General features: G+C 38.3%; 1 protein-coding gene across 1 annotated transcript in view; it reads right to left on the reverse strand.

Moving 5' to 3' along the window:
- Positions 1–13,287, reverse strand: part of LOC139724736 (unconventional myosin-XVIIIa-like) — a 191,008-nt gene that overhangs the window by 66,417 nt on the left and 111,304 nt on the right. The window contains exon 20 of the mRNA XM_071635858.1: positions 2,487–2,615. Coding sequence (XP_071491959.1) covers positions 2,487–2,615 — 129 coding nt within the window. The remainder of the gene's footprint in view (positions 1–2,486; positions 2,616–13,287) is intronic.

Here is a 13,287-nt window from a genome sequence, read left to right on the forward strand (position 1 = left end):
ACAAAGAATTCACAAAGTTACAGCTGAGCAGAGAACAATATGTCAAAGTGTGAATTTCCTGGTGCCCCCCAAATGCATCTCTACTACTTTACTATCAATGCAAGTGATCATATGTATTATACCCTTTGCAACTTGCAATACAGTTTGTGAAACTGAATACCTGGAAAAGTAGATATCTATAAAACAGAAAACAACATTTGTTGTAACTTGAAATTTGAATTTGAATTGGGGGAAATTCCCATATTTATTGATTCTCAACCAATATTGGATTCTCCTCTCCCAGCAGTAACAAGAGCACTTCTTTATTGTCTAAAGAAATAGAATGCTTTCAAGCTAAAAATGAAACCGGAGTTTTAACACAGAATTATACTGCTACAGTAGATAAATTTTCTTCAAAAATAGATTTCAGGAGGAAAAAAAGGACAAATAAATAAAATGACTCAGTGATAAGCACATATGAACACACATGGAATGCTCGCCAGAGAGTTGGCATGCTGCCAAATATGATGATATTCACTCAGACACAGGAATGCATGATTTGAAAGTCCTAGGCAGTGATTGGTTAACTCTACAAAGCAGTACTCAGTATTGAGCTTATCCCTCCGTACCCTTCCCCCATCCCCCTAAAAAAAAAAAAAAAAAAAAAAAAAAAAATCAGCTTCAGGTCTAAATTTATGCCAATTTCCATCTGCCAGCCAACCCTGGGCTGTGATCAATTAGGCATCGCTGGTGTATCTGATACACACTTCCTGTTACAGTCAGGTGGGCACATAGCTAGTATATGATGAAAATCATTTCATTTCCACAGCCCTGTACACAAGGTGGCATAATATACAGGCATCCAGGAGTTATGAAACAATACATGTACCTGGTAAAGTCTATAATTGGTGAGACCTTGTTCTGTTGAAAGCCTTGTAAACCTTACTTAGTCAATTTGCATACAAGGGATGCAAATATCTACATTGTATGTGACATAAACCACACTCATGTGTTCAAGTCAGACATAAGTACTGATTTTTTCATTTTGTTTATAGTGAAGATATCAGTTGTTCACTGGGAATCCATTATTTTCCAATGATTTTTAAGAGCAATAGCAACCATATGGTCCCTTTCAGGGAAACTATGAATTCCACATGTTAGTCAAACAATTATGATCATCAGAATTCTCTGAATTTTCTCTCTCTAAATTCCCATCACTACATGTAGTCCAAACCATTAATTTCATAGTATTGAAGCTCAGAAACAATAAATAGTAATTCAAATTTAGACATCTGCGTTATTCCAAGAGTACTCACTGATATAGCACTTTGTAAGACTACAATTAAAACAAATTCTGATTTTGCAGTTTCCCATACTGCCGTAAAATTTGCATATTCTCCCCCACTCCCCTAATCTATTTGATTAATGGCAAACCGAGAAGCACTTCTTAATTTGGGGCTTCTTTTTGCTGTTCCAAATTCTGGCAAATATTTCCCTTCATTTCAAATTTCTCACAATTATTCAAAGGGCAAGCCTTCTGTACAGTGTGCCTTAAAATTAGGAGGAAGCAGACACGCCTCTTTCCCAATGTCAACTTCTGTACTCAAGATCTTGATTTAACCTTTCCCTGATCCCTCTCCAATTACCTCCTGCCCTGCGTAGTAAATACTGCCTATCCTAGTCTGATGTGCCACTGCACTGCTGCTAGATATTGTCCCCATGATAAATTAGAAGGTATTTCTATGATCTATGGCAGATTTCTCTGAATAAATGGAACCATACATCACTCTTCCACAGAGTGTATCTCAAATTTGAGAAGGGGGAGGAAGGACTATTTTTTCCAGTGAAAGTGGTACAATTTCAAGGCATAAAATGAAATGGGTTCTTTCATGGTTCCAACTACTCTTTCTAAATAAATTGGCTTATCTTTTTTGTCTTTTTTAAAGGGGAATTGTTGCTTTACATAAAGAGCAAAGCTGGTAGCTCATAGTTGGTATAACTGTCAAGAATGGCACTAACTTATTTGTACAATACAAATGTCCTTCAAGTTAATCATCTAAAGAATATACTAGGTACACGACTTATGTGAACACAAACGATCAGTAAATATTATGATGTAAACAGGAAAACAGCAGGCATGACTTAGTTTCTCTACCAGCATAAGCAATTTCAACGCAGATGTATTTGTATCATCGGTTCAGCCTCTAATTTTCAAGATTTCTGAAACAAATCTTCTTCAAGCAATCACATAAGAAAGTCTTTTGTCATTACTGACTGAGCATCTTTTATTGAAAGTTATGGTCAAGAAGTCTGTTTCATGAAAGTCTTATGAGAGACTCTTCTCCCATAAAACACACTTATGAGAGACTTCATGAAATGGATTTGAAAGTCTCACATAGCTACACATTAGCGACTTTGGCTATTCTAAGATTTATGTAAAGAATTTTACGTGATGACTTCATGAAATGGACCTCAGGTTACCACACACACAAAAAAAGAAGACGTACCTTCAGTTGCTTCAGCTTCTGCCTAGCCAGGTACCCTCTGCAGTGAGCCTGGAAGCGTTCAATAGTCACCGACAGCTGCCTATCTCTCTTGTCTTCCAGTTGAACCAGTGCACCAGCTCGGAAGAAGATCTGTGATTGATAAGAGATGGAAGGAGCAGGGAAGAGCAAAGATGGAACACGAGCAGGGATGGAGGAAAGACAAGGGAAGGGGAAATAGGGGAAAACAGATTGAAAAGTAGAGAGGCCAGAAGAACGTGAAGAAAGAAAATGAGTAAGAATAAGATATAAAAGAGGGGGACAATAGAATAGTGAAAAAAAAAGTGATAGGAAAAAGGTTGCAGAAAAGATAAAAGGGAAGATGTAAAGTAGAAAAAAATAGAATAGTGAAGAAATGTTGACATTGTTCTGTGGAAAGCTCTTAGGAAGAACACATTTTCAGCGCTTGTTCTTACATTTTCAACATTTATCTCATAACTACTGCAGTTTACATTTGCCTGTTGGTACAGCTGAAATAGAATCCATCCATAATATCCATTTATGATCCTTCTTAAACCTGTAAAAACAGAAATAAAAGGATAAATACACAGATTCACATGAAGTATGATTACATTTTACCAACAACGTGTACAGACTAAGCAGTGGATCAAGCAGCATCACCTAGGGAGACATATGCACATTACTAAAAACAATACATGAAATCGTGCTCTACGAATCAGATGTACCAGCACGTGTTGCGACATATCTACACCTCATTAACTCGGTAATATGCCATGCTTGAAAAAAGAAAGAAAGATATAAAACAACGAAAAAATGCAGAAGTCATATAAAGTTCAATTCCACACAACAGTTTGCATATCCTCATCATATTTGTCTGTACTGGGCATGCATCACAGAACTTGTAAAAGACCGGCGGCTCGATGAACTCCTGGCAAGTTCAGGACCCTGCATCCGCTTGAAAACCAAACAAAATGTCTTACCCCAATAATGCAATACAAAGTAAATGAAAACAACAGGAAATCAAGAGCACTTTATATTCACAGAAGAACATTTTTATAAACATCTTTTCTTTTGCCTTGAAGAACATGAATCTTCCACTCAACAATATAAGGAGCCACAGAAAGGAACATTCATGTGAAACACCCCCATTGCCAGTAAGCTAATCACTATAAGGGGGCATGTTTCCTAATTGGAAAGATATAAAGTAGTTATACACTCTACATTGTTAGTTTGCTACAGGTTGTAGCTCTATAGTTGCAAGAATGAAGCAAATTGAATTGAGATATGATATATATATTATGTGCCTACTGAGGAAGCAATAGATGTTTGTCTGCAATCAACCAGGGAACTGGCAGCTTAAAGTGACCTCTGAAGGCCTAGGCAATGATGATAAGGTGCCTCAGCTAAGGGTACCATCACCACTGTAGCCAGGGGACCTGAACCACAGACCTCACGTTTGAGAGTCTATGGTCCATGGTCTACATTACAATAACCTGGAAAGAGATATCTATCTTGTTTCTACACTAGAAAAGCTGCTCTTTTGGTGAATTCTGTGGCAACAGTGATGTAAAGTACTGATGACAGATAGGAAGGGGTCCATGAGGGACAGGGAGGCAGTACAGAATTTATAGGAGGGAGAGGGACTGGTGATTCATGCCTGGCTTTGACATTTCAGCTGGCCTACTCCATATCAAATTGGAACATCAGTCATGTGATTGGGTCAAACTGGAGCAGGTCCCAAAGTGAGCCACAAATTTTCAGCTGTGCATCAATTCAATACATATTTTATATCACCCTGCATGCCGGGCATCAACAAAATAGGGTCATTCAATATTAAAATGAATCATGGCGCTGTTTCCGATGCTGTGGTACTTTGCACAGTATTTTAATAAGGACACATGATGTGGCAAAATGCATTGCAAATTAAGTGCGATATCTTGGCTTATATATATCCCTTTAACCTAAAAAAAAAAAATGCATCTTAAACTTTTTTCACATGACCTGCGCTGTACATGCATGTGCCTTAATTATCATTGATTCAAGGTTGGGTCAGAAAACCACAAATTTTGCAATGTAATGCCATGGCATTTGATATCAGAATTCCAAGGGCCACTGACATACTTTGAAACTTAGCATCACCGTAATTTCTGCCAAAATAACCCCACGGTATAAATCTTGCATGCTCCATGCATTCAATGTTCAATCATTCCGAAGGCAAACTTTATGAAAATTGCACACAAGACTTTGCATGGGCATAAATTCCAGAGGAATTCATATGAAATGCTTGATGAATGACTTCATGCTTGAACTGAGATGGAGCTAATTGCAAGTCGTCACATCCCCATGTGATGCATTGCAAGGTACAATTTTCTCTATCCATCAAAGTACCCCTCAGTTTCTTCCTCAAATATCAGCGGAGTCTAGCCAGAAAATGAACTCATTCGAGCACGAATGCTGACTAACCTCCACAGAACACACAATCAATGTGATTGACAATTCATGTTTATCAATGTGATTGACAATTCATGTTTACATGTTCATCATTCATTTCACAAGGAAAATGTGAGGTATCAAATACTCCACAAACAAACAGGTTAATGCTATCGTAAGTGTTGTACTTGTTGCATGGGAATCTACATGAAAGTAAAAAAAGAAAAAAAAAAAGCATTAGGAAGCCTTGTATGAGTGTGTATTTCATGTAGCAAACATTTTACACATTTATTGTTATTACACCAATTGACAGTTTCATCATATGGATGAAGTACTGCAGTAAATCAAACTCTTTTTTTTTTAAAGCTTTCTCCATTGTGTTTGTGTGATGTTACTCAAGTTGAGAAAGCTACCTTCTAAACAGAGAGTCAAATTGCTCCAGTGTGTGGTTTTCCAAACAAGCTCACTTGATGATGAAGACACAATATACTTCTTGACATGCCCCCCTGGTATAGACTGTGACACCAGTAGGTGGCTGCCATATGGACCCAGTGATAAGAGGGATAACCATTCACTGCTGTCTGTGGGTGGTGGAAGCTGAGACTGCTTCTAATTTTCAGATCAAAAGGAAATAGTCACCACATACAGAGAGGCGATGCAAAGGACAGAAGTAGCTTCATTGCAAACACAAATCTTGATTCAGTGAATGCAGAGAGATTAGTGAAACAATCAGTGAAAGTTTAAGGAAAAGCAACAAATCTATTTAAAAGAAATGCATTTTTGAACATGTGGATTAATGCCATGTGCATCCTACCACTTGATAGAAACTCTACAACAAATGATTGTGATAACAGATTTTACAAAACATATGAGAATGTCACAAGTATTGTTTTGTCAAGGACATTATACAGCAATTGACCCAGCTCCTTAACAAGGCATCAAGGATAATTTTTGCCTGAAAATTATAACTCAAGGGAAAGTGCATTTTTACCTCCAAAATATGTCACCGACTGTTTCACTACTGACCTCTCTGCGCTTATTGAATCCACATGTTTGGCTTAAGAAACTTCCCCCTTTAACGATACAGCACCTACACTGATTCATACCCTCTGTTACAGTACTCTTTGAAAAATGAGTTTGTCATTATGTGGATTTTTCCAGTTTAACCACAATTCACAGAAATGTAATGCCCATTCATGCCACATAACCCTCCATAAGAAAATGCCCTTCCATCTTTCTGATTGATTGTACAGGAGAATCAGAGCTCCATATGGTATCCAATGGTAGACAAGCCATACAAGAACTTAACTAGCATGATGGAAAAGTTACTGAAGACCACATACTCTACAAAGAGCTACCAGGGTTGATATTGGTATGTTTGAGAATATTTCTGGGGTGAAACCTCATCTAGATTTCTAATGAAAGGGGGGGGGGGGGATACTAAAACTACAATTTTGAGTTCTAAAACATTGCTTTGTTCAGGCTTGCAAGGCTTTTATAGAAGAATTCAATTACATGAAACAGGAAAAGCCAAACATTGTGCTAGAATATCAGAGCTTGCCAACATTCACCCATCAAAATCAGGAAGATTCCAAAGAGCAATCAGGAAGATACTTGTGTGTCACAAGCATCTCAATGGGCAAAAAACATTTCCCAAATCAGGGGGACTTTTTTCAAATATTCTCTTTTCTAAACATAAAGAGAGCTTCAGGAAGCCTCCTTCAGAATTTGGGAGACTTGGCAGCTCTGCTACTGCAAAACCACATATTTTCATGTGCATACAATTTTTTGGTGAATTTCGCGAGGAGCCAAAGTTTGGGTGATTAAAATGCATGCAAACGTTCTTGTCTACATTATATGCAATTGAATGCCAATGGCAATTCGTGAAAATTTCATGCCGCAAAAAAAGACCGTCGGCTCCAACTCGCTAAAATTTCATTTCCCCCTCCCTCCCAAACACATTCAGGCCTTGAAATAGGATTTTGGAGGGGCAAGGCCATTTCGAAAAGGGCACTTTTTCCATGAGGCCAGCCATGATAGGGCACTTAGGTCAGTCAGAGGGGCACCAAGGCCACATTGAAAAGGGCATGTTGGGTGTTTTTTTAAAGGGTGATTTTTGCGACGTTGCAAGAATTTTATGTTTTTTTTTTCCATATTCTAACAACAACCCCCCCCCCTCCAAATACATATTATATACAGTAGACCTCGCCTAAGTCGACTTCGCATAAGTCGACAACTCGCTTAAGTCGACACAATAAAAAAAGTCCCGATTTTTGCCTTTGTTATTCATTGAAAATTTCCTCGTCTTAGTCGACATTTATAAGTCGACAACTCGCGTAAGTCGACCTGATTTTTCAGTGCCAACTGAGCTGAAATACGTATTAATTCCCTCGTCTAAGTCGACATAATTTTTCGCTCAAAATCTTATCGCCATTCTCTGAAAAAGAATTGTTTTCCCGCTCCGATTCGCTGCGTTTCTACTCGGTAATTCGCTAGTGTACTGCGCGGTAGCGTTCGCACCATGCGTCCATTGTCTTGTATGCCAGAATATAGAAAGGACATAACACTCATTTACACTGGAGCATTACATGTAGTACCCAAGACAGTTCACTTTACCCCTTTTCTCCCTCTCGTTTTTCTCAAAACGCACAAGTTTTGCACACTTATATGTCCCAGTAGGTACATGTATTCACTATCCGAACATGAAATAGGTGTTTTTGTAAATCCGAATAGAAACGTTGATTATTCCGAAGCGGTATTAAAACCAGGGCCCTTTCGAAAAAGATTTATTACAATGCAACTAATGATGCAACTCAAAAAATCAAATGCAGGTGATATCAAATCACACGCAACTTTTGCATTTAAACGCAATTGCGTTGCTGAAAAGACTTGCGTTTGATAATCATATGAAACTAGAAAATAATTGTTACGAACCTGAAACTCAATTGCATTTAAACGCAACTCTAAAAACAAATGCAAGTCCATCAAACCCACGCAACGATGTATTTAAACGCAAGAGCGTTGCAGAGAAGACTTGCGGTTTTTGTACAAAACTAGAAACTGCGTTTAGATAAATCTCTATACATCTACGGAAGTGACGGAAGTGCGTTATTGTTGAAAAGACTTGCATTATTTTTTTCATTTCGTATATAAGCAAAATTAAAAATTAAACGCAACTCTGAAAATCACATGCAAGTCCATCAAAACACATGGCACGCTGAAAAGACTTGCGTTTGATAATCTCACGAAACTAGAAAATTGTAGGAAACTTAAAGTCAATTGCGTTTAAACGCAACACTAAAATAATGCAGGTCCATCAAATCGCACGGAACGCTGAAAGACTTGCGTTTGATAATCATACGAAAGTAGACAATTGTAGTGAACTTTTTTAAAACTCAATTGCGTTTAAACGCAACTCTAAAAATCAAATGCAAGTCCATCATATCACACGTAACGCTGTATTTAAACGCAAGTGTGTTGCAGAGAAGACTTGCGTTTTTTGTACGAAACTATAAGAAACTGTGTTTAAACGCATCTCTAAACATCTACGGAAGTGTGTTATTTAAAAGACTTGCATTATTTTTTATTTCGTAAACAAAATTACAAATTAAATGCAACTGTATACAAATTGTAGGGAACTTTTTTTTTAACTCGCGTTTAAACGTAACTCTGAAAATCAAATGCAAGTCCATCAAAACACATGGCACGCTGAAAAGACTTGCGTTTGATAATCACACGAAACGAGAAAATTGTAGGAAACTTAAACTCAGTTGCGTTTAAACGCAACAATAAAAATCAAATGCAAGTCCATCAAATCACACGGAACGCTGAAAGACTTGCGTTTGATAATCACACGATACTAGAAAATTGTAGGGAACTTTTTTTAACTCAATTGCGTTTAAACGCAACTCTAAAAATCAAATGTAAGTCCATCAAATCACGTAACGCTGTATTCAAACGTAAGAGCGTTGCCGAGAAGACTTGCGGTTTTTGTACGAAACTATAAGAAATTGCGTTTAAACGCATCTCTAAACATCTACGGAAGTGTGTTATTGTTTAAAAGACTTATCGTAAGCAAAATTAAAAATTAAAAGCAATTCTGAAAATCAAATACAAGTCCATCAAATCACACGGAACGCTGAAAAGACTTGCGTTTGATAATAACACAAAACTAGAAAATTGTATGAAATTTAAACTCAATTGCGTTTAAATGCAACTCTAAAAATCAAATGCAAATCTGTTTTTAAAACGCAAGAGCGTTGCAGAAAAGACTTGCGGTTCTTGTCCGAAACTAGAAACTGCGTTTAAACGCATAAAAATGTACGGAAGTGCGTTATTGTTGAAAAGGCTCGCATTATTTTTTATTTCGTAATGGAACTTTCGCCGTGACCGAACTTAGTCTGCACTTGCAGAAAGACATCGCAACATTTACACGTTTCAAACTACCGAAACGCATGCTGCTTCACAAAATGTCAATGAAAAAATGATTACGAATTATTGATAAAGTTCGCTATGCCGAAGTTTTAAATCTCAGTCCAAAGTTTTTAGTCCGACAATGGTATAGAAAGGGCAACTGAAAGTACAAAAAGGGCCTGGAAGGAGCACAGGGGCAGCTCTCGGGGGGAAATGTGCCCTTTTTTCTTTGAAGGTGCCCCTTTTTTCCTGTAAAGGGGGCACACTTTTTCCTAAGGGGCAGTTTTAAGAACAAAAAGGGCACTTTGAGGAACAAAAAGGGCACTTTGAGGAACAAAAAGGGCACTTTGAGGAACAAAAAGGGCACTTTGAGGAACAAAAAGGGCACTTTGAGGAACGAAAAGGGCACTTTGAGGAACAAAAAGGGCACTTTGAGGAACGAAAAGGGCACTTTGAGGAACGAAAAGGGCACTTTGAGGAACAAAAAGGGCACTTTGAGGAACAAAAAGGGCACTTTGAGGAACAAAAAGGGCACTTTGAGGAACAAAAGGGCACTTTTAACTTTCAACTAACCAGCCAACCCGTGTTCACATACAGTGTTACGGGGGTGGGGGATCTGCACAATTTTTTTGAACATTTTATTTCATTTTTTTTTCGCATGCGTGCCCTCGATCACAATTACTTAGAGCATGCGGGCATGAATGCAGAGCGAGAGAGATGGCAACGCTCGCAGCCGTCCGACATGCCTGGCACATGGCTTACGACCGATTTGCTCCAGACGATTTTAATCTTCCGCATTCCCCACAGTAACACACGCATGCACATACTGCACCCACCCAACGCGCTCACCCGCTGATTGCGACACTCGACGTACAGACACTATCAACGTACTTCTGTACGTACGCGCGGGCACACTACGAATACAGTCCAGGAAGCGGACTACTACCTAGCTAGTAACTCTATGGCCGCTGCGCTGCGGAGGCAGTCGCCGGAACGGTCAAAGCCGGTCGGCCGTACGTACGTACATAAGTACAAGTGTACGTACACGTCGTCTCGTTGAGTTTGAATCAGATATGGGACGCGAGTGAACTGAACAGAAGGTATGATATTTGAGATGAGGAAATTTGTTCAAGCTTATTGAAGTGTAGACTTTGAGAAAGGGCATATTATACGTCATAAACAAGAACTTTCATTCTAAAAGGGCACCACGGCCACAAGAAAAAGGGCACTTTTTTTTTGGCCGTAACTTTGATCACGGAAGAAAGGGCATTGCGGCCAACGAGAGGGGCACCGACGGCCATGGCCGTCGGTGGCCGTCGGTTAATTCGAGGCCTGCACATTTATGAACATTTCATGAAAACAGACATATGTACTAATGTACTCTAATCTTACTTTGTTCTTGCTTTGTACTTCTTTAAAGCTGAAATTTGACCACTTGTCCCCCCTATTTTTAGCATAAACCAAATAATGGTACTAAATGACAACATCAGTTCCTATATGATAAATTTGTGGTATTCATTTCTTCCATCCCGGTTTCTCTCTCATCCAGGCTATGTGTGAACAGTCCATTTTTTATTTGTCAATGCCCGTAGATTAACTATCATTGTCTATAATCACAAAATTAAAGTCAATGACAGTTCATACATGGTATCAAAGGAAGCTTATGCTAAGGTTGACTGCACATCCGTCATTCTATAATCAATTTGTGTATCCCACTCACGAGGCATGAATACTTCTTGGACTCAAAATTAGGACTATGGCTCATTCATAGTCATCCAGATATGACAGACAAAAAAATATTTCACCTCATCTTCACCCCTTCTAACTATTGCAACTCATTCACCAGGAGTCTTTCTGTCACAAAGTCACAAAACAATGCAGGGAGATACAGCAAAATATTTGCCCATTATGTTTGGGCACCAGCCAGTGGTAAGGGAACCTATGAGGAGGATCCGAGGGCGAGGATTTCGCCTCATCCTGGTGGCATACACATCTCCTTTGAATGATGCAGACAATACCATGCCCTTTTGTTGACTTCTAAAAAAAAAAAAAACTTTGCAACTCTCGTGAACCCCGCATGTTTTCCTTATTTTCTGAAAACAAACCAACTTCAGCAGTCCATTTCTGGAGGACGCAACTCAGCCATTTGTCGCCGGTTCATCCCCAGGCCACGGTGATCGAATAAACTTTGCAATTGACGCAAACAACCAGAGGGGGAAAAACATATTCAAAATGGCGACATATTTATATCAAATCAGATTTTAATAAAAGAGATGAGGGTGGCAGAGACAAGACGGAAAGAGACAAAAAAAAGAAAGAAAAAGAGACAAAAAAAAAAAAGAAAGAAAAAGAGACAATCGGCAGCTTTTTGGTTTTTACAGAAGTTGGAGGTTGGGGATACCAAGTTCAGAAAAGTTTGCCTAAACTACAAAAGATACTTTAACCTGACAAGTTTTCTTGACAAAGGACCCTAGTTTTTTTTCCAATTCATGAAATTCTTCCGTCGAGATGCTTGCATTGCAACTGACTGACAAATTGCCCTGCATCGACGTAAACCCTAGTTTCTTGTGCAAAATGGAGATCGAAATGATGGCAGCAAACATTTCAATAAAAAAATGGTCATAATGATGGTTACTGATGGGTATCAGTGAAGCACAAATAGCACAAAGCAATTAGGTGGAATGTTTGTAGTTACAACAAAAGTCATGTCGATAAAAACTTAATAGTGGAAAAATCAGTTATCAATTCAAAGTTTCAATCATGTATTACACTTTGAGAGGAATGGGATCACAGTAACTTGAGAAGAAAATCATCTCTCCAATTTTTATAATGCCCACTTCTATCAGGAGCTACACTTTTCACTTGTAATGTTCACCCACACAGTAGACTGAAAAATGAATACTTGAATATTGACCAAATTTGTTATACCATTTTACTTCTATTCAGCAGATCAGCTGTAAAAACTGATGTGAATTCCAAATCCTCAATACAAGCTGTGTGCTGCAACCTGATGCACTTCAAATCACCTAACAAACATGGACAAGTCAGCAGCTACTATCAAATCGGTTGTGCATCTTTCGATGACCAAATACGAAAGAAATCGAGCCAGGGCAAAGACACTGCCCACTTTTCCTAGAGTACTAACATGGACAAAGTGTGCCCACATTTACAGCACATTAAGGGAGATCTAAAACTATAATGACATAGATGCACTGTGCAACTTGTACTGTGACAAATGTGTGGACAAAATATTAGTGAAAATTCAATCCTGAGCACATCATGTCCTGGATTAAAATCCCTTGACAACTGAAAGAGTCACCAATATCAGAAAAAAAAAATTACATTCAACTAAATGAATGCCTTCATTTGTTGATAGAAAGTCAGATAACATGTGAGTCAAACTTTGACATTTAATGTTACTTTGAGACTAATTCGGTTGGGGAATCTTTGAACAAAATTAATATGGAAATCAAAAGATGGATCTGAAGCCAACCTTCTTTCAAAAGGGATGCCAAGATAGCAAAACAGACTCTGTAGAGCAGTGGAATTACACATGAGTTTGTATTCAGCTGATCCACAGAGGAATGGAAACCCCAGCATTTACACTGCTTTATGCAATGACTTAAAAAACCAACAAATACACACACACAGACTGAATTCGTTCAGCTCTTAATTTCACTTAGACCAGCAGATACTCTGCTCTATTGATCACATTTCCCCCTCCTTTAAGTCACGAAATGATTCATTTTGACAAGTATTATATTACAATGGGCCGGGGAGGGGCTAACATATCAATTTGTCTCACTCTGCTGGAGATAAACCATTCAAAGCAGAGACATGGAAGGGATTGAACTTTGTGATATACAAATAAATACACATATATACAAGATGTATTATGTATGTATGCATATACTAAAAACTACTCACCTCCTACAATGTATGTAGAGATCTCAATACTCAA

This window comes from Diadema antillarum, unplaced genomic scaffold, assembly GCF_040938485.1.
Source record: "Diadema antillarum isolate AM-2024a unplaced genomic scaffold, OU_Dant_1.0 scf00000226, whole genome shotgun sequence".
Lineage (NCBI taxonomy): Eukaryota > Metazoa > Echinodermata > Echinoidea > Diadematoida > Diadematidae > Diadema > Diadema antillarum.